The sequence below is a fragment of the Megascapheus bottae genome, chromosome 10 (genome assembly GCF_031878675.1).
Source record: "Megascapheus bottae isolate mThoBot1 chromosome 10, mThoBot2.hap1, whole genome shotgun sequence".
NCBI lineage: Eukaryota > Metazoa > Chordata > Mammalia > Rodentia > Geomyidae > Megascapheus > Megascapheus bottae.
The window spans coordinates 8,697,879-8,722,285 of NC_143518.1; the positions used below are offsets into that span (position 1 = coordinate 8,697,879).

Sequence of the window (24,407 nt, forward strand, 5' to 3'; positions counted from 1 at the left end):
TAAGTAGAAGCTGAGCTTGGTTAAACTTAACCACAATTCCAGGACAGATTTAACTGCTGAAGTCACAATTCACGTTTCAGAGGTCCAAGAGGTGTAGGCCACAGCTGCTGCTCAGTGGTCCAGGTAGGAGACAGAGTTCTAGTGCTTCTTACTCTGCCATCCTTTCTAGAACCTCCTTGTCTTTCTACATTTAAATGGCTTGCTTTTCTTCTTACTTATAAAGAATTCTTATTCCCAAAAGAGAGAAAAAAAGTCTTATTTTCTTATTTTATCCTCTTTTGACCTTTTCTTTTTTTTCTGTGTTTTTCTTCTTTAAAATTTTTCTTCTGGTACTGGTGCTTGAACTAAGGGCCTCTACTCTTGCTTAGCTTTTTCATGTATACATTCTACTACTTGAGCGACACCTCCATTTTTTGGCTTTTAAAGTGCCTCACAGATTAATCTGCTTGGGCTGGCCTGGAACTGATATCCTTAGATCTCAGCAATCTGAGCAGCTAGAATTTCAGGGATGAATCACCAAGCCTGGATTAAAACTTCTGTGAAAGTAGTGTTGTCTTCAATTTCATTTTGACTTCATATCCCTCCTTTGGTTGGAAATTCCATCCTGTCCTGCCAATACTAAACTTTGAACATACTATGCTAAGTTTTGTGCTACTTTATTTTGTGGTCAGTTGTTCTCCATCCTTTCCTGTGCACAGTGACATCTCCAAATATTGAGATTTAGGCCCTATTGTCCCAGAAAGATAGTCGCAGCCTGGAGTGGTTCAAATGCTGAGAACCATGCCAGCGATGTTCCTCTACTACTATAACAGTGCTATGCATCCTATATTTAACAGGGCTGTAAAAGTTTAGTATGTTGGATAAATAAGCAAGCAGCACACAAACCCTTACAATCATTGCATGCATGTCCCACCTTTATGAGTGTTTATCACATTGATGGTGTTTTTTTTTTTAAGTTTTAGAAAATCAGGAAACGAAGACAAAAATATGAGAAGGCGTATCAAGTTTCGAGATGTAATGCACCCACTATCTACCGAATGTAACTGCAACCCCTCTATACATTATCCCAACAATAAAATATATTTAATAAAAAATCAGAACAAGTTACTTTTTTTTTTTAAAACAACTAGGCTAAACAAGGTTGATTACTAAGGGAAAATGATGCCCACCTTGAAGGGGCTGGCAAGATTCCTTTTCGTATGTCACAATTATACATAAGGCCATATAATTATTTTTCTGTGCCAGTATTGTGGCTTAAACTCAGAGTCCAGACACTATCCTTTAGCTTTTTCATTTAAGGTTAACATTCTATCCCTTGGGAGAAAACAAGATGATTGGGAGGGGTTAGGGGAGAGAAATGAGGACAATGTATGAGAAGTACTGCACCTACTACCTAAAGAATGTAACTATAACCCCTCTATACATTATCCCTGACAATAAAAAAAACCAAACCCAAACAAAAACCATTCTACCCCTTGAGCCACACCTCCACTTCTGGCTTGGTGCTAGTTAATTGGAGATAAAAGCCTCTTTTGTCTATCTGTGTTCTTCTTGATCTGGCTTTGAATATGTTTTCAGATCTGAGCTTTCTGAATAGCTGGGATTATAGGCAGAAGCCACCAGAGCCTGGCTACCATATGAACTCTGCCTCTCCTCCTCCATTGTTTGATGTGTGGATTATCTTTTCCACCATACAGACTTAAAAAATACCCTAAGTGGTTGTACAAAGAGGCTTTTCCACATGAACTTTTGATGTAATTTCTGCTTGTAAATCAGAAATAGCACCAGTAGATGGGAGAGATTATTTTATAAAGATACAGAAGGAGAGAATACAGAATTTCTAGATCAAATGCTCATTTATTTTTTGGATAAATATTGGGGGAACTCAGAATCAAGGCTTAACTGAAGGGCTTGAGACATATTTAAAAAGTATGACCAGGACATTCAAATATAAGTTAATTCTAGCCTAGTAGAAAAATCGCGTGGTTTGGGAAATGAGGTTTGGATGGCCATTGGTTATTGCATCTCCTGTGTGGATGGGATGGATAGCACCTATTTTAAGGACAGTGTTTCTGTTTAGAATGCTTCTAAGTCCATGTAATAACAGCCATAAACATGGTGACCCCTATGACATAGGGAAAAGAACATTAGCAGCTCAATCTCAGTTTTGTTGCTCTGAACTTAGAGAAATCATAACTGCTTCTTAAGCCTTGGAGATTATTGAAGATTTTTCTTCCTGAATAACAAACATACAAATAAAACAAAATTAAAAAAAAGCTGCCAAGGAAAACCTAGCCGTTTGAAAACATGAATGTGGGAAGTTTTCAAAATCCATAGAACCCCACACAAATTAGTGTTTCTAACTGAACCATTTCTTCATCTCTAAAACAAATGATTATCATGATTTTTACACTCTTTTCACATAATCAGTTGAGGCTCACTAAATGATGAACTTGTGAAGTAAATGTAAATGTTTTGCACATGATAGTTTCTCTCTTTTTCTTCCTCAATAAATTGGTGGAAAATTGCCTCTCTGGTAATATCTGAAGTAAGCACATTGTAGCTGGATCTCTCATAAATGAGTGATGTGATGGATCTCTCATTCTTCATTTCCTTCAATCTCTCAGTGCTTTCATATAGAGGTTTCGTTTTTACCTTTCATCCCTCAGCTAGTAAGTTAGAAGATGGGAAGATATCCTTCAAAATTCAGTGTAGAACTCACTGGAGAAGAAAGGAGTGTTAACAAATGTGTTTGAGCCTTACCTGTCTTCATGTCTATTTACCTTGAGTTTGAAGAAAGAAGAGGCATGGACCCAGAGTGAAAAACAACGGGGATGCTAAGATGGCGATCAGAGTAATGGATTTATTTTTCTGTAGAGGTCTTGGAATTGAGTGGACATAGTGGAGGACTAGCCAGAATCTAGCCAGCAGAAAGAACTTGAGGATATCTGGGGCCCTTGAGACTTCCAGTTGGGATCCTATGAGACTCAACCTACTGATTAAAGACAATTAACCCAGGGGCTAGAGGAACATTTTAGAGGGATTCTATCGTCCTCTAATTTATTGTATTTAGAATCTTTTCTCTGGGGAAAATGCTAGAGGGAGCTTCACCCAAAAATTCTATGTGAATCACCCCGACAATAAAATACAATGAAAAAAATTAGATGTGAGAATGGAAACTACTAAAATATGTCTAGAGGCAATGGGAAAGCAGAATTTTGTCACCTTCAGAGGAGGAAGCCATGAATTATTATGACACAGCAGAAATATTCTCACAAAAGGCACTGATGGAGATGTGGGCATGAGGATTTCAAGATCCAGCATGACACTGTTGCTTCTTAGTTTTGCCCCCAAGAAGAAAATGATTAATAATCATTTCAGGGATATTTAACTGTTTTTTAAATTATTAAGTGGTTGTATAATTACAGCCACTTAATAATAAAAATCTTTTTGTATAATTACAAAAAGAATTGTAATTATTCTTTGATTTTCCTTAATCATGTTTCCCTATCAACGAGTGTCTTGTGGGTTTTAAGGATCTGAAGAGTGGGTTGAGCAGTGGAGTAATGACAGGGCAGAAGAAGGACGGGAACTTGATTTGGGAACTTTTGGATAGAGGGTAGAGATGCAAGCAGATGGCTGGCCCAAAGAACCTGATAACAACCACCAAGCTGCAGGTGCTGAGTGCCGTGTGTTTTGAAAGTAACTTCAAAACTGAAAGTAACTTCAGCACAGCCCTAGCAATGAAGGTATAACAGATGATTACCATCTGGGAAACAGCCATTTCAAAGGAGATGGCTCCCAAGCTCAGAGAAAAGTCATTAGTAGTGGTGTCATGTCACTACAAGCCAGCTTGATCAGAGCAAGCACCTCACAGAAGAAGTGTTCCAGGATGTGATGTTCACGTAAGTGAAATTGGAAGGTGAGTGTGGATTGGAGCAGAGAATTGGCCAGGTCACTGGACCAGCATGCAGTTGCCAGGACACACATGCCCAGGGATGCATAATACCATTATACCTGAGGGGCCAGCAGATTGCCACATAGCCATCCAAAGCCATCACTGCCAACAGGGGTCATTCAATGCAATTTGTCCAGTGGAAATGAGAGGCCTGTGTGATGAATCCTCAGGAAGCCTTTGTCTTGTTTGATCCCAGAGGTTGTCCAGCAGCTGTGGCACCATGATGCAGCTGATGCGAAGGTCCAGAAGAGAGAGGTTGTCCAGGAAGAAGTACATGGGTGTCTGAAGTCTGGACTCCATTGTGGAGAGAAGGATGATGCAGGGAGGGGCTGGGAGTTTGGTCTAGTGGTAGAGTGATTGTCTAGCATGCATAAAGAGCCAGGTTCGATTCCTCAGTACCACATATATAGAAAAAAACCCAGAAGTGGTGCTGTGGCTCAAGTGGTAGTGCTCTAGCGTTGAGAAAACCTAAGGGCAATGCTCAGGCCCTGAGTCTAAGCCCAGGACTGGCAAAAAAGGAAAAAAAAAGAAAATGAAAAAGAAAAAGAAGGATGATGGAGCTGTTGCCTGTGAGGGTGAGAATGTACTAGACCAGGATGGCTGCAAATGGGAATCTGCAAGCCACAGATTCTCTGAGAAACTCAATAGGACAAATGTATTGGGGAAACTCACATTTTCACCTTTCTTTCAGCCTTATTTATGCCTCGAAAGAAAGAGATAGATTCTACAGACATACATGAACTTTGAATTTTTTTATTAAAGAATTTAATAACACAGATTTTTGCATCATATTTCAAATGACACGTTTAACAAACAAGTGTTCAAGAAGGGAATCTCTATATAAAATCACTGGCACTTAGTTTTTAGAACATAATCAAAATTAGGCTAAGTGTTTGTATATCATAGATACATATTAATTTATGAAATAAAACATTATGTCTATAGAGTCATAGGTTTTTATGTCTATGTAGTTAAAAAGGAACAAAAGGCACATGGTATTCTTAATATGTGGCTATTAGATCCAAACAGTACAAGAGTGAGGACTCAATATTTGTATACCCAATGCTATGGACATGGTACTGGAAATATAAACTTTGAATTTTATGGCTGTGAAATTTCATGACCATGTTGACATTTTCAACTACATTGGTGGGATATTTTCTTTTTAGTTTGCCGTTACTTTTATTAAAAAGTTCTATAAATGTGCATTCAGTTCTGTGTGATTCTTTCTTACTAGGTTACATTGAAGAAGAGATTAAACCATATTCTTACAGACTTCAAGATCCTAGTAAAATGTGTCGATAACTTGAAAATCCCTGTCTCTGTGTATATTGGCTTCTTTCTTTTTCCTTTTCTGTTTTTTGTTTTTCCCCTATGTTCTATTTTGTTTTTTGGTTGTGAGCTTGAACTCAGGCCTGGGCTCTGTTCCTGAGTTCTTTTGCTAATGCTAATAGTAGAAGAACTAATACTTTACTACTTTGAACCACAGCTTCACTTATGATGTTCTGGTAGTTCACTGGGGATAAGAGTCTCTTGGACTTAGCTGGACACAGTGGCTCACACCTGTAAACCTAGGTACTCAGGAGACTGAGATCTATGGTTCAAAGCCAGCCTGAAAAGTAAAGAGCCTAAAGAACATGAGACACTTGAACTCTGGCCTGAGTGCTGTCGCTGAGCTCTTCAACTCAAGATTGCCACCCTACCTTTGAGCCACAGCCCCATTTCCTGTTTTCTAGTGATTAATTGGAGATAAGAGTCTCTTGGCTTTACATTGTATTGCCCAGGCTGACTTTGAACTGTGATCCTCATATCTCAAACTCCTGAGTAGCTAGGATTGCAGGTGTGAGCCACCCTGCCCGGCTTTCCCAGTTTTTTTTTTTTTTAAACTATGGAAAAATCTACAACACATAAAATTATTTCTTTAGCATTTTCAGTGGTATTTATATTCCTATAAGACTATCACAACCATCTAGCTTCATAATCTTTTTATTTTGCAAAAGATCAGCTGTTCCTGTTAGATTATAACTGTCTGTTCTTCCCAAGAGAAATGATTAGCTCACTATCCTTCGGTAATATAATGAAAGTTTCATCAATGTCATGGCATATGTCAGTATTTCCTAGTAAATTTTTTCTGAAAAAAAATTAGGATAAACATGAATGATTGGGAAGAGTAAGAGATCCTGAGAGAACTGAGAGTTTTTCATTGCAGATATCCAAATTGGAGTGACAATCCTAACCAGTAAGGTGTGTTAATTACCTTTCTTATTGCTGTGACAAAATGTCTGACATATGAGAAAAGAAAATTTAATTTGTTCAAAGTTTTAGAGTTTTTCGTTCATGAAGATGATGAGGGTGTGATGGACGGGAAGCTAGTTGATCTATAATATGAAGGGACCAGGGCAAATTACATCCCTCAAGAATAAGTGCAAGTGACCTCCTTACTATAAGGAGGGCTCATCTTACATTTACTTATATTCTCTAAATAGTCTCCTTACATTTGTGTGGTGTGTGTGTGTGTGTGTGTGTGTGTGTGTTAGACCAAAGGCTTGAAGGCAGGTCCTGATCTCTGTCTCTGAGGTTTTGATGTTGTTCTTTTGTTCAAGGCTGGAGTTCTACCACTTGTACCACAGCTTCACTTCCGGCTTTTTAGCGGTTAATTGGAGATAAGAATCTCACAGACTTTCTTGCTGGGGCTGTCTTTGAAACAACAACTCTTAGATCTCACTCTCTGAGTAGTTAGGAGTACAGGGGTAAGCCACCAACATTCAACTTCTACCGATGTTTTGAACTTATGAATGAATTAAACAATTCCTGAGATCTCTCACAGACATACTGTTGTATACTTCATCAATTTCAGTCCAATCAAGTCAACAATCGAGATTATAACATAAGACAATTCTTTAATTATAATCCAGGTTCAATAATTAAAGAAGAATCTCCTACCTAAGCTGGAGACTTCCATAGTTTGAAGGACATCAAAAACATAGTCTTAGCCTGGTGCAGGTGGCTCACACTTGTAAGCCTAGATACTCAGGAGTTTGAGATCTGAGGAGAAGAGTTTGAAGCCAGCTTAGGCAGGCAAGTCCATGATTCTCTCTTCTCTGATCAAACACCAGAAAATTTTAAGTGGTGCTGGAGATGAAAGTGGTGGAGTGCTAGCCTTGAGTGAAAGAGCTTAGGGACAAAGCCCAGGCTCGGTGTTCAAGCCCCATGACAGAAAAAAAAATAGGAAAATCTTTGTATACATACATCAAATGTATCAGTTTCTTCATTTGTCTGTTGAAGTATACACCTTAATTACTTTTTTTCTCTCTATAGAAAATTTCCTCATTTCTCCTTCTCCCTTTGGAATTTTAGATCACATAGTTATTTTCCCAATGTCAACTCAAACAAATTTATACTTTCCTAATGATCTTAGACATATTTTCCATTTCAAGAGGTCCAAGCCATTCTTGCCAAAATTTTCAAAATAAACTAGCACATATTTTCTTTTGAAACACAATGGAAAGTCAAACTTTTGAGACTTCTTTGCTTTTAAATTACTTGCTTTCCTAATTGACTTTAGCAGTAGCTTACTTAAACAATGAAGTAGTAGATGCTGGTTTTAAGACAGGTAACACATCTTCTGTTTTATGATTACCTTGGCTGGGACTGTCATCAGGGATCATTTTTTTAAGGAATTTTTCCAGCTTAAATTGATCGAAGCCATGAATTTATCACTGAGGTCTGTGCAAGTGTCCAACATGTTGGACATGAGAGAACCAGTAACTTTACCTTGATATCTAGTTAGATCTACCTTGAGTTAGTCTACCTGCAGATCACTAGTTAGATAAGAGTCATCATTAAATTCCTTGAATGTTACTTAAAAAAAGTGTTAATTATTTTTATTTTAGGGGGGGCGGTGTTGTGTCATGGGGCTTGAACTTGGCCTGGGAGCTGTCCCTGAGCTCTTCAGATCAAGGCTACTTCCCTACTCCTGGGCCTGGGCTTTGTCCCTGAGCTCTTCCCCTTAAGGTTACTGCCCTACCCTTGAGTCAAACCCCATTTCCTGTTTTCTAGAGGTTAATTGGCAATAAGAGTTTCAGGTTCTTTTGTGGCCGGGCTGGCTTTGAACCATGATCCTCAGATCTCAGCCTCCTGAGTAGCTAGGATTACCTGTGTGAACCAACACACTTGGCTAAAAATTTTTTTTGATCAATGTGAGAGAAGTAATGCACCTACTACCTGATGAATATAACTGTAACCCCTCTATACATTATCCTGACAATAAAATAAAAAAAAAGAAAGAAAGGAAAGAAGGAAGCAAGGAAGGAAGGGAAGCAGGGAGGGAAAGAGAGAGAGAAGGAAAGAGAAAAAGAAAAAGAAATGAAGAAAGGAAGAGAGGGAAAGAAAGAAATAGAGAGAAAGGGAGAGAGGGAGGGAAGGAAAGAGGGAGAGAGAAGGAGAGAGATTGAGAGAGAGAGAGACAGAGAATGGTCTGAGGTCTAGCTCTTTAACCATTTCAACCCACTCTGTCAGCAATTTACTCATCTTGGACATTTTTAAAATTTTGCTTGAGTTCATTTGCATTTAAAAAATTTTTGACTCCGGGTGGGGGGTAGGGGGGGAAGGGAAATGGGTACCAAGACATGTGAAAGGGTATCAATGTATGTGAATTAATGCACCTTCTATCTGGCAAATATCATGTAACCCTTTTACTAATTACAATAAAAATGCAAAAAAATAAATAAAATAAAAAATTCTTGACAATTCAAATTTTATTTTTCTAAACATTTTCCCGATCAAATGAATTTATGAAATCTAAAGTGTAATTTCACTATAAATTTTTTTTTTTGGTCAGTCATGGGTGGTTTGAATGAAGGGCTTGAGTACTGTCACTGGGTTTTTTTGCTGAAGGCTACTGCTCTACCACTTCTAGCCACAGCACCACTTCTGGCCTTTTCTGAGTAGTTTACTGGAGATAAGAGTCTCATGAACTTTCTTGCTCATGCTGGCTTTGAACCACAATCTTCAGGCCTCAGCTTCCAGAGTATCTAGGATTATAGGCATGTGCTTCTGGTGCCAGGCCTTTTGCCTTTAGATTCATAGGTATTATAGGACAGAGTTTTGAATCAATTGGGAGATGATTTATTGTTCTGTAAAATGCCAAAAAAAGTAAACAAAAATGTGAACCATTTGTGCTTTAATTTCTTTTGGCTCGGGTTTTTCTTGTTGTCCAGGGCCAACATCTGACTGCAATCCCTCTATGTGTGCCTTCTATATAGCTTAGATTCCAGTCATCTGCCACTAGATCCAGGATATTAGCTGAGATGGCACCTTGCTAACTTTTTGCCAGGGGTGGCCTTGAACCACAATTTTCTTGATTGTTTTTTTCCAATTAGCTGCAATTACAAGGGAGAGTCACTGCACCTGGCCCAAACATCTCAGTCTTCTATTGAAGTAGTATGTTTTTATTTAGATTACATTACTTCACATGGATTATGGATGGCATTTGTCTGTAGTTACTTTTTTCTTGAGCATGCCTGATCGCATTTGATCTCAGAGGCTAGGTGAGACTGAGACTATTTGTACTTGGAAAAAAAAATTCAAAAAGAAAGTCTGCACATTTCCAGAAAGGGAATCTATGAAAAAGAAATGATATGCTCACACAATCTACTTCTTGTTCTATAACAGTTTAATTTTTTCAGCTTTCTACAGTCTATGTGTTAGGACAAACATCATTCTCATCACAATGAATTTAAATGAGCAGAAATCCTTCTAGAATTGTTTCTACCAATTTAGCCCTTGCACTAATCTGTGGTCCCAGAGGGTCCAAGAGAATCAGACATAGGAGGCCTCTAAGGCAACACATTCTTTCTCTTGTCTGGATTCAAGGAATTGCCACCAACCACGCTGTGTGTTCAATCCCAGGTTCACTGATGAGACAACCTGTATCACTCTGTCCTGGACTTCAACATTCTATTTCCTAATCTTGCTTTCCACATCTCTTCCTTTGGAAACCTCAAAGTAAGTAAGATGAAAACCAGAATAAGCAGGAGCATGTAGGTTAACACTTCTACTTCTCTAAAAATTACAGAAATTATGTTAAAGAACATTTCCTTCCTCACCAACTGAGGGTGGGCTGTCTGTGAAACAGCAGGTAAAAAAATAGCAATCAAATGGGAAGCTTTGAGGATGTAAGATTTTAAAACCTAATTATGACCTATACCTTTTCCCATATACCAAAGTGATACAGTGTTTTTTTCGATCCAAAGAATATTGGGGCTGAAAATATGTATGTGCTTCTGTAAGTTACTGACAAATAAATGAGTAAATAAAATCCAAATGTTGAGGAAGAGATAATCATCAGGCTAGCACACACTGAACCTCTAGCAGGCAACAATATTATGCAATTAGCAAGGGAATGGCATATTTTATTCTTTCCTCATATATTTCATGATGATGGAGATAAGTGCTTGTTGAGATTGTTTTGGGAAGTGGAGAGGGAGTGAGAATGACAGAAGAGGTAAATCTAATCATGATATATTATACATATATATGGACAAATATGTTAAAATGTAACTCCCTTGTACAAGTAGTTGATACAAATGAAAATTAAAAGAAAAACTTTTTTAGAATAAAAAATTCAAAGTAGAAAAATGAATCCTGAAAATGTGATGCATGCTATTAGGTCCCTTGTTCTTTGAATAAAAGGTATCTCCTCTATCATGTTTCTCATACCACTGTTGTCATTTGAACATACTTGTAGAATTACAAAATATTTAGTTTTTGTGACATTTTTAGATAAAGATATTTTCTTTTTTTGTTTTTACTTTGGTAACTGAGCCTTTATCATGAGCACCCAAATCTTTGACTATTGGCATATACACATAAAGTAACATATACATGGGATGTGTACATCACATATACACAGACATAATTCTACTAATAATTTTACATGCACACATATATGGATATATGGATATATATATTTCACCAAATATTAAGTATTCAAATATAAGGATAATTGTTATGATAAAGTAGTAATGACAAGATGTTACGATAAAACACCAAAATCTTGGTAATCTGTGACTCCTGAGATTTGAGTTACCAATGTTCTTTTTACCTTTTTTTTTCAAAAAGAAATATATTTATTACATTTCTTATGTAATTAACTTTTTTTTTAAATTTTTTTATTGTAATTAGTAAAAGAGTTACATGATATTTGCCAGATAGAAGGTGCATTAATTCACATACATTGATACCCTTTCACATGTCTTGGTACCCATTTCCCTCCCCCCCCACATCCCCCACCCGTCTTGGTTTTCCCCCCTTCCCTATCAAATTTCAAATATCCAAATACAAATAAATTCAATATATCAGATAACAAAGTGAGATACTATACCAATATGAGATAACCAACTGACAGCAAAGGAGATGAGAGACAACATAGTACATTAAGGACAACAATCATTCATTATATGGCTTTTGTTTCTATATCCTGGAGATCCTTTCAATTAGCTTCACATTATATGGCCTTATGTATCAAGATTTTGCTCTATTGCAAATCTCTGCTAGTAGAGCCCAAGGTTTCTACTGATTATGACGAATGAGGGAAACCATTGAGCCTAAGTTCCTTTGAGTCTGGCTTACTTCACTTAATATGATTTTTTCTAAGACTTTCCATTTCCTAACAAATGGGGCGATGTCATTCTTTCTGACAGCAGCATAGAATTCCATTGTGTACAAATACCACAACTTGTTGATTCACTCATCAAGTGAGGGACATCTAGGTTGGTTCCATATCTTTGCTATGGTGAATAGTGCTGGAATGAACATTGTTGTGCTAGTAGGTTTAGTATGTCCTTGTTTCTGGATGGTTGGGTAAATGCCAAGTAGTGGAATTGCTGGGTCATAGGGGAGTTCTATGTTTAGCCTTTTGAGGCACTGCCACACTGCTTTCCATAGTGGTTGAACGAGTTTGCACTCCCACCAACAGTGTAGTAGTGATCCCTCCTGGCCACATCCCCTCCAGCATCTGTTGTCATTCGTTTTCCTGATCCTGGCCATTCTAACTGGAGTGAGGTGGAATCTTAGAGTTGTTTTGATTTGCATTTCTTTTATGACCAGAGATGTTGAGCATTCTTTTTACCTTTTAAAGATTGATTTTTTTTTGGTTCATCTTAGAGTTTCTCTTGTAAATTTTTCTGGAGAAAGAGATGTGTAATGTAAAGTCTGGAATAAACACTTTTCCTTTGAATTAAAGCAATTTTTTTTAAAAGATCATAGATACTCGTACTTAAGCTGAATGAGTTAAAACTGTTCATTGCTGACATGGGTTGATATATGAACTATTCTTCAGATGTCTAAAGCCTGAAAACTATGATTTTCATTTTAAATATCTAAAGGTGACTTCTGTCGTGAGGAAACGTATAGCACAATGGGAATAAAAGAAGCAGCTGGTGAATTATTCTCTGGTCATTCAGAATGGTTGGGAATTCCACAGGAACTGGACATGGCACCTTGTGCCTGTTTTTCAGAAACATAGATACACTAAGCCAATGGTAGGAATGATTATTGGCATGATTATTGATTAGATATAGATATTTTCTAAACTTTAAAATTCCTGAGGTCCTTTTTTTTATGACATCAAAGAAACATAATGACTTTCAACTTCCTATGTTGAAATTAAATATATATTTTGGCAAATAAAAAAATCCCCAGCACATTCAAGAAAAAGGAAAGAAAAGAAGATCCTGATACTTGAACCAAGTTCACAATGTTGGGTAGAATTCAGGGAGATAAAAGAATGAAGTTTGTATGACATCTTAGGTCAGTGAGTTAAGGTATTCATAAATCTAAAGGAAAATCTAAAGCCTACTATGGGCATCTATGTGGACAATAGTGGAGAAAGCAATTAGGTTGATATTGTGGAAATGAATTAGATATTCCAGAGCAAGTTATTTTTGAATCCATAGTGTAACTTATGTGTGTCTCAGTTACTACCAGCAAAAACAGTGCAAGAGAGGGCCAAGAGAATATTTAAAATTCTATTCCCATATTTCCAAAGGAAGAGGATTAAGCACAATTTCTTTTTTCAGTGCAAGAAGACTGAAGCTTAGGGTGCTGATGTTCTTCCTGCTAAACTGTCTGGGTCACTGTGTCTGCCTGCCACATCAGAGAATCAGAGCTGTTTACTGTAGGTATAAACTCTCTTCATAGCCTCAAACCAGAAACCCTGCCTATATGCATGATGGTCTCACCCTGTAATGTGTAACTGCATTGCAAACATGCTTATTAATGTGCCTGTCATGGGTTTGAACTTGGCCTGGGCACTGTTCTTGAGCTTTCTCTAGGCTAGCTCTCTACCACTTGATTAACAGCATCCCATTAACAGAAAGAGAGAGAGTGAGAAAGAGAGAGAGTGAGAGAGAGGGGGGGAGGAGGGAGAGGGAAAGATAGAGAAATGAGGAAGAGAGGAGAGGGGATTTTCAAATAAGCATACACATACTGGAAGTGACTAGGTTCTATATAAAATTTTTATTTTATTTTATTTTTTAGTGGTCCATGGGGCTCGGATTTTGGGCCTGGGCACTGTCCCTGAGTTCTTCAGCTCAAGGCTACTGCCCTACCCCTTGAGCCATAGCTCCACTTCTGGTTTTCTGGTGGTTAACTACAGATAAGAATCTCACAGTCTTTAGTGCCAGGGATGGCTTTGAAGCATGATCCTCAAATCTCAGCCTCTTGAGTAGCTAGGATTACAGGTGTGAGTCACTGGGCGGGGTGCTTTAACTCAGGGCATGGACACTGTCTTTGAGCTTTTTTATTTCTCTACCACTTGAGCCAAGCTGTATTTCCAGCTTAATGATTAATTAAAGATATGAACCTCACAGACTTTTCTGCCCAGACTGGCTATTAACCTCAATCCTTAGATCTCAGCCCTCTGAGTACATAGGATTACTGGAATGAGCACTCAATCCTCAGATCTCAATCTTCTGAGTACATAGGACCCAGCAGATCATTTAATATCACTTCCTAGAAAAAAGGTATATTGGTATCTGGTGTATTGTTTATTCCATTGTCATTGTGTCTGATTTTGGTATCTGGTGTACTGTATATATGTTTATTTGAATTAGGAAAGGAAAGGGGAACAACAAAATGGTGAAACCAAGGACAGAGGATGAAACAATGCAAGTGATATTCACAAGACAATAGGTTGGAAATGAGCTTTACAACTTGAGAGGGTAGGTTGGGGAGGCAGGGAAGTGGGAGAAAAATGTGGAAAGGGGTAACAATGTTGGAGAAGAAATGTACATAGTACCTTATGTATATAACTGTAATCCCTCTAACATCACCCTGACAATAAAATTTTTAAAAAGTTATTCAGAGTAAAGTTCGTATTGTGAATCTTGTGAAAAAAATTATGACAACGATCCCACTAACCTAGCTGAAGGTTTGCCTTGGAGATCTTACAAAAGGAAAAAAAATCTTATTTGCCTTCAAAACTGATGGCTTTCTTTTCAGGAATAGGCCATGACAGGAGAAAATGTGAGTTTCCCCAACACATTTGTCCTGTTGGGCTTCTCAGAATATCCATGGCTACAGATCCCACTCTTTGCAGTGGTCCTGGTCTCCCACATCCTCACCATCACAGGCAACAGCTCCATCATTCTTCTCTCCATGATGGAGCCCAGACTCCAGACACCCATGTACTTCTTCCTGGACAACCTCTCTCTGCTGGACCTCTGCATCAGTTGCAACATTGCACCACAGCTGCTGGCCAACCTCTGGGGCCCAGAAAAGACGATTGCTTCCTGGGGCTGCACCACACAGATCTATGTCTTCAGCTGGACCAGCTGCACTGAATGTGCCCTGTTGGCAGTGATGGCCTTGGATCGCTATGTGGCGATCTGCCGGCCCCTCAGATACAGTCTTATCATGCATCCTTGGGCATGTGTGTGGATGGCAGCTGTGTCTTGGTTCAGTGGCTTTATCAATTCCTTGCTTCAGGCAACCCTCACCTTCCAGCTTCCTCTGTGTGGACATCACACCCTGGACCACTTCTTCTGTGAGGTGCCTGCTCTGATCAAATTGGCATGTGGTGACACCACAGTTATTAACCTATCACTGGCATTGGTATCCATTCCTTTTGGAATAGTGGCCCCTCTCATTGTAGTTATCTCCTATACCCTCATTGGTAGGGCTGTGCTGAAGTTACCTTCAGCTGAGGGAAGACACAAGGCACTCAGCACCTGCAGTTCCCACTTGGTGGTTGTCACCATGTACTTTGGGCCAGGCATCTACTTGTACCTCCTATCTCCATCCAAAAGTTCTCAGGCCAAGTTCCTGTCCTTTTTCTACTGTATAATTACTCCACTTCTCAACCCACTCATCTATACCCTGAGAAACAAGGATGTGAGGGCAGCTTGGAAGAGGATCCTACAATTCCAGAGTTGGGGAATGTTTTTCAAAGCCATATGATCTGCCTGTGTGCACCCTAGTTTATGCTTTTCCAAAAGAGTGATCTTTAGCTCCTAGAACAGAGTCTCCATCTCTGAAGTTCAATCATATTGGTGAATGGTAGAACTCATTTACTGAATAGTTCTATCATTTTTTTTCCCGACCTTCCATGAAGCTATTGAACTTCTTGCCCTCTCCTAACTTTCTTCTTCTCTATAAATAAAATGGGCAGAATGATTAATAGGATAGTAATTAATGTCATCTTTTCAAATCTTTTCAAAGTCCTTCTTCCTATAACTTGTCCAGTTTACTGTCTTATAAAGAAATTTGCTTATAAAGAAAGTGTAGCAGATCTCAGCAAAGCTTTTTTCTTTCTGGTCCTGTTATTTGAACTCAAGGCCGGGGCTCTGTCCCTGAGCTTCTCTATGCTCAAGGCTAGCATTCCACTTCTGGAGCCATAGCACCACTTCCAGCATTTTTTTGGAGTAGTTTATTGAAGATAAGAGTCTCACAGATTTTCCTTTGCAGTCTGGCTTGGAACTGAGATCCTCAGATCTCAGCCTCCTGAGTAGCTAAGATTATAGGTGTGAGATGCTTACTGGTGCCTGGCCAACAAAACTTGTAAAGTATATTTATTATACATTTATTGTGTCAATTACTGAAACAATTTCATGATTTTTGTCTTTAGAAATCCATGTAATCTTCCCCCTCAAACCATTATTTCTCCATAAGTCATCTTATCTTTCCATCATTAATGTAATCACTATGTAACTTTATATATTTGGAATAATAATCATTTCAACCTCATCATAACAAATTTACTTTGCTTTTCTGAGTTAAATTATGTCAAGTATGACTCAATATGCCATATATTTTAAATCATCCCGTGCATCTATTTACTAATCTGTCAGTCATTGAATACTTTTGAATATTATGGAAATTTTTTTCCTTTATACTTTAATCAATGAACATAGATGGTAGCTAAATGTCAATCTTTTAAAAAATTGTGTTTTATTGTTGGGATAATGTATAGAGTGGTTACAATTACATTCATCAGGTAGTGGGTACATTAGTTCTTGAACACTGGTACCCCTTCTCATGTTACAAAGTCAATCTTCATAAATACAAAGTTATTATTACAAGAGATTGAGGGAATTGGGAGATTGATAAGCAGAAGTTGTATAACAGATACCAAAACATGGTTAAAAGAAAAAAGTTCTTCCCCTATGACCCAGCAATTCCAATACTGGGCATTTACCCAATTGTCCAGAAACAAGGACATACTAAATCCACTAGCATAGTGATGTTCATTGCAGCACTGTTTACCATAGCAAAGATATGGAACCAACCAAGATGCCTCTCAGTTGATGAGTGGATCAACAAGATGGGGTATTTATACACAATGGAATTCTATGCAGCTGTCAGAAAGAACGACATCGCCCCATTTGTAAGGAAATGGAAAGACTTAGAAAAAAATCATATTAAGTGAAGTAAGCCAGATTCAAAAGAACATAGGCTCAATGGTTTCCCTCATTTGTCATAATCAGTAGAAACCTTGGGCTCTCCTAGCAGAGATTTACAATAGAACGAAATCTAGATACATAAGGCGATATAGAATAACGCTAAATGGAAGGACCTCCATGATATAGAAACAAAAGCCATCTAATGTCCTTAATGTACTATGTTATTTCTCATCTCTTTTGCTGTCCCTTGGTTATGTCATATTGTTATAGTATTTCACCTTGTTATTTGATATATTGTATATATGCGTATTTGGTTATTTGGAGTCGGCTAGGGAAGGGAAGAAAACAAGATGAGGGGTGTGGGTGGGGGGAGGGAAATGGGGACCAAGAGATGAGTAAGAAAGGGTATCAATGTATGGGAAGTAATGCACCTTCTACTGGTGAATATAATGTAAACTTTCTATTAATTACAATAAAGATATATGAAAGAAAGAAAAAAGTTCTGATTTTCTGTAATGTATTATCATACCTATAGTGCATAATGATCGGTTATATACTTATATATACATACAGATGTGTGTATATATATGTATATTTATGGTTAAAGGAGCTTAAAGATTTTAAACATAATGAAATCATAAAAGAAAAGCTATCTTTGACTCCATTAGTGCCCCCCATACATGTATTAAAATATAGCACTAAATTCTTGTAACAAGAATGAAAACTAGAAAATAAAGCTCAAGCTTCATAATAGTCCTAATTTCAGAGTGCTACATTGATATTTATTACAAATATTTATAAGTGATACTAATGCTCCAAAACCCTTTGAGAAAATAATTACAAGTATTAACAAGAGTTAATTGTACATGCTGTGCACTGATATCTCATACCCGTAATTCAAGCAACCTAAGAACCTGAGATCTGAATGAAGATCCAAGTAGACGAAAAGAATCAAATTTCTGAGACTCTTATCTCTAACCAGGAGAAAGTTTGGCTGGGGGCGTAGGTCACGTGAAGAGCCTCATCTGTGAACAAGAAACCTGAGCAACTTGAGGTCCTGAGTTCAAGTCTTGGTACTGCCAAGAAGAAGAGAAAATTACTCACATAGCCATTTCCATTTCATTTATATTTTCTATTTATTCAACAAGCACATCATGCTAAGACTCTGGAGATAACAGATCTAGAAGGATTATAGAAAAATCCAACAGGCTCAGTGTGCTTTGGAGAGGGCAGGGGAGGCACATGACTTAGTCTGAAGCTTGGGTTTCCTTCTGAAAGAGATATGTGTTGGTAATCTTGAAGAAAAACAATTCAAAAGTAAAAGACTGGGTAGAGGTAAAGAACAGAAAGAGTGTATGGGTCAAGGAGATGACAGATAGTAACTGGGCATGTTGGGGTCTTGGAGATCAGGAGATCACAGGAAATGTGGAGGAGCATAGGCAAGAGTAGAGTGGCTGAAGAGAAGATTTCAATTTTATTTTACCCCACCCAGGGAGAAAGAGAGTGAAATTAGGAAGTACAATGCCATCTGTGAAATATCCATCAAGAAGATAATTTAAAGATATCTTTAAGTAGTTCTACAATGGAGTTTCAAATTAACATGTCAGTTTAGGATGCCTCGTGATCCATCCATCATTCTCCTCCATCTCCCCCAGAGCATTTTGTGTAACTTAAAGATTGATTGCGAGATGAAAGAAAAGGCCAAGTATTTTAACAGCTCAAGGACATGATGAGATAACTACAATGTAAATGGAAACTAGGAGTTGGATTTGAGAGATAGAAAAATAAGAGTGATATAATGATCAGGATGTAGGGTTAGACTGAAATGAGAGGCAAGCAAGAGACAGCAGACTGGACTTAATTTCTGGTGTCTTGTTTGCTTTGCTAGACACAGGAGGATGGAATGAGTGGGGCAGCTGAGTACTTCAACATTAATTACAGAATTGGTCATTGGTACAGCTTTTTTCAAATTAGAAGGAAGGCTCTCAGGAATCATCATTTTTATTAAAGGAACAGATTCCATGAAAATAAATGATTTCAGGTTCAAGATATCCTCTGAGACAAACTCACCAAGCACAGAGGGCCTCATTAAATGTCTGCTAACAGACTCCAGACTGTGCAATGAGTCATTAAAAGTTTGAAGTGCCTAAATTTGGGTTGGGCTCTTGAGGTGACAATTTATTGGTGCAGTCTTTGTCATTCCTATCTGGATGTATGCTCAGGCCTGGGTGGTTGACAATCCCAGTGGGAAATCTGATTCACAGTCAGTATGCCTCAACTTCCAATGCTTTATTCTTTGAGTTTTCCTTTATGTCATCTTAATCTCTGAGCACCATATCCATTGTAGATCAAACCACACAACTGGCTGAAAGCTACTGAATTAAATCAGTGTAGTTTAAGTCAGCTTCATGTTTATTTCCAAGTTATTTGATTTAGGTTCAAATGCCCTTCCTGTACCATAATGACATCAACAATCAAAAAGGGCTGTTTTCTGCAGTTCAGCCCAGGCAACCCAAAGAGGAATAAGGCAACTCCGGCTCTAAGTCCTCTAGGTCATTATTTCCGTTTTCCATATCCAGATTATCTTAGAAATCATATATTCCAGAAAGACAAATGAATTTCAATTTTTTCCATGCTAGATGGTTTTCCAAAAAAGAGCAAAGACTCAATAGGCTTATACAAATATATGCATATGTATATGTGCTTATATATGTGGAGTGCTTTTAAAGATAGTTTTTCATTTTTAAAAAATGTGTCCTAAAAGAAGAGGTATATAATATGTGATTGTTGTTCTTAATGTACTATGTTATTTCTCATCTCTTTTGCTGTCCCTTGGTTATTCTTATTTTGTTACAATATCTTACCTTGTTATCTGGTATATTGTATATATGTTTATTTGAAATTGGAAAGGGAAGGGGGGAAAACAGGATGAAGAGAGGGGTTGGGGGGAGGGAAATGGGGATAAAAACATGGGAAGGGGTATCAATGTGTGTGAAGTAATGCACCTTCTATCTGGCGAATGTCACTGTAACCCCTCAGTTAATTACAATAAAAATATATGAAAAAATGTGTCCTAAGATAAAACTAAAATTTTTGGTGAGAAATTCTATTTAGATTCTTGTAATTACCCGTCAGGTCAGGCAAAAGAACTATTCCAGCCAGTCCTCTAAGCCTTCCTGGTACTATTTATTAATATATATGTACCCTTAACTCTAGACTGAAAACCACTGACCTGTTTTCATCCCTATAGTATTTTCTTTTGGACAATGATATATAAATGTTACAATCAAGTACCACTATTGATTTAAAATTTTTCCTTTCAAAAATTAGCAGAATTTATTTAAGAATCCTTTCAATGGTTGTATTAGCCATAGTCAATTCGTTTTGGTGAGCAAAATTCCATTGCATGGTAACTTCAGTTTACTTCTCACTGAGCAGAGAATATTTGGGTTTCTCCTGTTTTGAGTAATTGTAAATAGAGCTGCAATAAGCACTTGAACACAAGTTTCCATGGGAATATAAACTTTTCTTTCTCTAAGGGCAGGATTACTAATGTAAGTTTATGCTTATTAAAAAAAAACCCCTAACTCAAACTGCTTTCAGGAACAATGAGCCAAACCCAGCACACTGGCTCGTGTTTTTAATCCTTGCTATTCAGGATGTGCAATGGAAGCACTGCAGTGTGAGGTTAGACTAGCGGTGAGTACACCTGTCATTTCAGCTACAGTGGAAAGCATAAAATAGAAAGATTACCGGAGTGAGATACCGGTACAGGTTCAGGCAAAAAGCCAGACCCTAAAGAAGAGTGGATTAGCATTTTATCACGATTTTAATGAACTTAATTTTAAGTTCAATGATGTCAATGTGCTGAATGTACTTTCTTGCAGTACTTGTCACCATTATAACTTTTTTTTTTTTTTTTTGTGGGACATGGGGCTTGAACTAGGCCTGGGCGCTGTCCCTGAGCTCTTCAGCTCAAGGTTACCACCATACTCTTGAGCCAAGTCCCACTTCCCATTTTCTTGAGGTTAAATGGAGATAAGAGTCTCAGGTCCTTTTGTGCCCAGGCAGGCTTTGAACCTTGATCCTCAGATCTCAGCCTCCTGTGTAGCTAGGATTACAGGCATGAGCCACTGTGCCCAGCAACACCTGGTTTAAGATTTTGCACACTTAAAAATTTAGGTCATTCCTTTTCTTCTTTTAGGGTTTTTATGTTTTCAAGCAACTATGGAATTTAATGGCAGGATATATAATTTGCAAATATTTTATTCAGGTTTTAACATAGATTTTCATTCCCTTAACAGTATCATTTAGCAATGTTAATTTGAAATAAGTCGATTTTCTGTTGTATTTTGGGACATTTAAAAATTTGACTTTGCCTACACCCTTTCCATTGATCTCAACCTACTCACACTTCAAGATTTTAGCTTTTGTTTGGCTGTAAGTTCAGAGAAGTTCCATCACTGGAATTCATTAAGATCTTGTTTATAGGATTGGGGAGTCCTTTAAGGTTTATGAATGAGACATAGAAGGGATTCAGTTAAATGCTCTTTCTGCAAATATGTAGATGATCATGTAATTTCTGTCCTCTCTCTCATAATAAAATGTATTAAAGGCAAAAGGTTTATATGATCTGAAGAGAAACTAGAGTCACACAGAAAAAGAGGGAGGAAGGGTGAACAAATGCAGTCATGTCATTCACTGTATACTGTATGGAAAATAAGCTATGTAGTTTGTGGGCAGCAATGAGAGGGGAAAACTGCGGGACAGCAAAGGAAGGGGTGACATTGTCCAAAAAATACATGTACTCATTGTCTTGTAAAATGGTAACTTCTCTGAAATGGGGACAAAAACATGAGAAGGGGTACCTTCTATCTGGTGACTATAATGTAACCCTTCTATTAATTACAATAAAAAATGAAAATTAAAAAAATGGTAACCCCTCTGTATAATACCTTAATATTAGTTAAAATTATATTTAAAATGTATATACATTTGTTTTAAAATATTAAAACTAACCTTGCTACCATGGGATACAATTCATTTGCTCATGGCTTGTAAGTTTTAAAAATTGTTTTGCTTTGTCTTGTTTGGTTCTCTATGCAGTTCAGACTAGCCTTGAACTTGCAATCATCCTGCTTCAGCTTCCTGAGAACTAGGATTACAGGCACATGCGAATAACTGAATAACTCTATGCGCATACTGCTCTAGGCTCTGGACTCTGTCCCTTAGTTTTCACTGTAGGCTGACACTCTACCATGAGCCACATTTCCACTTAGGTTGTTTATTTATTTATTTATTTAGGTGATTAATTAGAGATAAGAGTTTCATAGACTTTTCAGCCTGGGCTGAATCATGATCCTTAGATTCCAGCCTTTTGAGTTAGCAAAGCTGCATGAACCACTGTTGTTCAGCTTTGTATTCTGCTACTTTGTTCAAAATTTTTAAATTGATATTAGAGACATTTGGCTTATAGTTTCCTTTGTGTTTTATTTGTTTATATTCTATAAATTCATATGCAGAAATTGAGTCTTTAAATAGTTGGTGGGATTGGAGCTGTTGGCTCACACCTTTAATGCTTTCTATTTAAGTAAAAGCTGAGATCTGAAAACTGTGACTCAAAGACAGCCTATGGAGACACATTTGAGAAATTCTCACCTAATTGACCACCATAAAGCCAAAAATGTATGTGTGATGAAGTGGTTAGATCACCAGCTCTGAATGAAAAAAACAAGCAAGGACTTGAGTTCAAGCTCCAGCACACACACACACACACACACACACACACACACACACGCACACACACACACACACACACATGCACACACACACACACAAACACAACTAATACTTTTAGACTTTTCCAGTGACGTATTCTCAGCCTAAAGATTTCAAAAGTTTTTTTTAATTTAATACATTTTATTATAATTAATAGAAAGATTACATTATATTCGCCAGATAAAAGGTGCATTACTTCACAAACACTGATACCCCTTCTCATGTTTTTGTCCCCATTTCCCTCCTCCCAACCCCTCTGCTCATCTTGTTTCCCCCTCATCCTATTTCAAATAAACATATATACAATATTTCAGCTAACAAGGTAAGACACTGTAATAATATGAGGTAACTAAGGGACAACAAAAGATGAGAAATAACATAGTATATTAAGAACAACAATCGCACATTATATGGCTCTTGTTTCTATATCCTGGAGTTCCTTTTATTTAGCTTCATCCTATATGGCCTTATGTATCTAGATTTTTAAACAAATAATATTATTAATATTTCAGGAGTATAAAAGTGTCTATTTTTAAAGGCTTTTGTTTTTATTTTGGATAAAAATTGGTACTTTTTGAGTATTAAAACATTGGCTTTTTTTTTTCTTTTGCTAGTTCAAGGGCTTGAATTCAGGGCCTGGCACTATCCTTGGGCTTTCTCAAGGCTAACACTCTGCCACTTGAGCCCCAGAACCACTTCTGGCTTTTTCTGTGTGCATGGTACTGAGGAATAGAACCCAGGTCTTTGTGCATGCTAGGCAAGCACTCTGCCACTAGGCCAAACTCCTGGGCCTTGGCTTTTTTTTTTCTAATTTTTGTGCATTGTGTTAGTATTTGTTGTCATTTCTTTCTGTTCTTGTAATATCTGTGTGTTATAAACTGCCTGTTTTCATTCTTTTTTTTTTCTAAAAAATTTTGTATTTTTTCCAGTCCTGGGGCTTGAACTCAGAGCCTGAGCATTGTCATTGGGCTTTCTCAAAGCTAGCACTCTACCACTTGAGCCACAGCAACACTTCTGGCTTTTTCTGTGTATGTGGCACTGAGGAATCGAACCCAGAGCTTCACCCATACTAGGCAGGCACTTTCTACTAGGCCACCCATCCAGCTACTGCTTGTTTTCATTCTTGATAGTGAGAATTTTTGTGTTTTTTTTTTATTGGTATCTTTTGATGCTTGTCAATTTTATTAATAACTAATTCCTTGTATTAATTTATGTTCTTTTGTCAATTTTTGACTTTTGCTTTGTTTATTAATTTTGTTTACTTCAGAAAATTTATTTTTCTCATACTTTTCTTCTTCTGCTTCTTCCTCTTCTTCCTCCTCCTTCTCTTCCTCCTTCCTCTCCTTTGTGCTAGTACTGGAATCGGAACTCAAGTCCTTACACAATGTTTTTGCTTTTTGACTTAAAGCTGGTGCTCTACCACTTGAGCCACACATCTACTTCTGGATTTTTTCTGGTTAATTGGAGATAAGACTCTTATGGCCTTTTTGGTTTGCTCTAAATTTGTGCGAGGATTGTAATATTTCAGCCTCCTGAGAGGCTTAGCTAGGATTACAGGCATGAGCACTGGTTCACACTTTTGAAGGCTCCAAATATAGGCATTCATTCCATGTTAGGAGCTCTATCTAATACTCCTCCATCTGGCTTATTAAATGATGAAGTGACACAGACACAAGCATTTAAAGAAAGTTGTTGAATGGGCTGAGAGCATTGACTAAACTCTATGACCAGGCTGTTTTTCTACCAGTAGATGGAGACATTTCTCTTTA

At 37.6% G+C, this 24,407-nt stretch overlaps 1 protein-coding gene and 1 pseudogene across 1 annotated transcript; one reads left to right on the top strand and one right to left on the bottom strand.

The window, feature by feature from the left end:
* Window positions 1–3,493: 3,493 nt before the first annotated feature.
* LOC150057439 (olfactory receptor 2C1-like) lies at window positions 3,494–5,767 on the bottom strand (annotated as a pseudogene).
* Window positions 5,768–14,470: 8,703 nt separating this feature from the next.
* LOC150057440 (olfactory receptor 2G3-like) lies at window positions 14,471–15,418 on the top strand. The gene has a single exon (XM_090340009.1). The coding sequence runs from the start codon at window positions 14,471–14,473 to the stop codon at window positions 15,416–15,418; it is 948 nt and encodes a 315-aa protein (XP_090196135.1).
* Window positions 15,419–24,407: the final 8,989 nt, after the last annotated feature.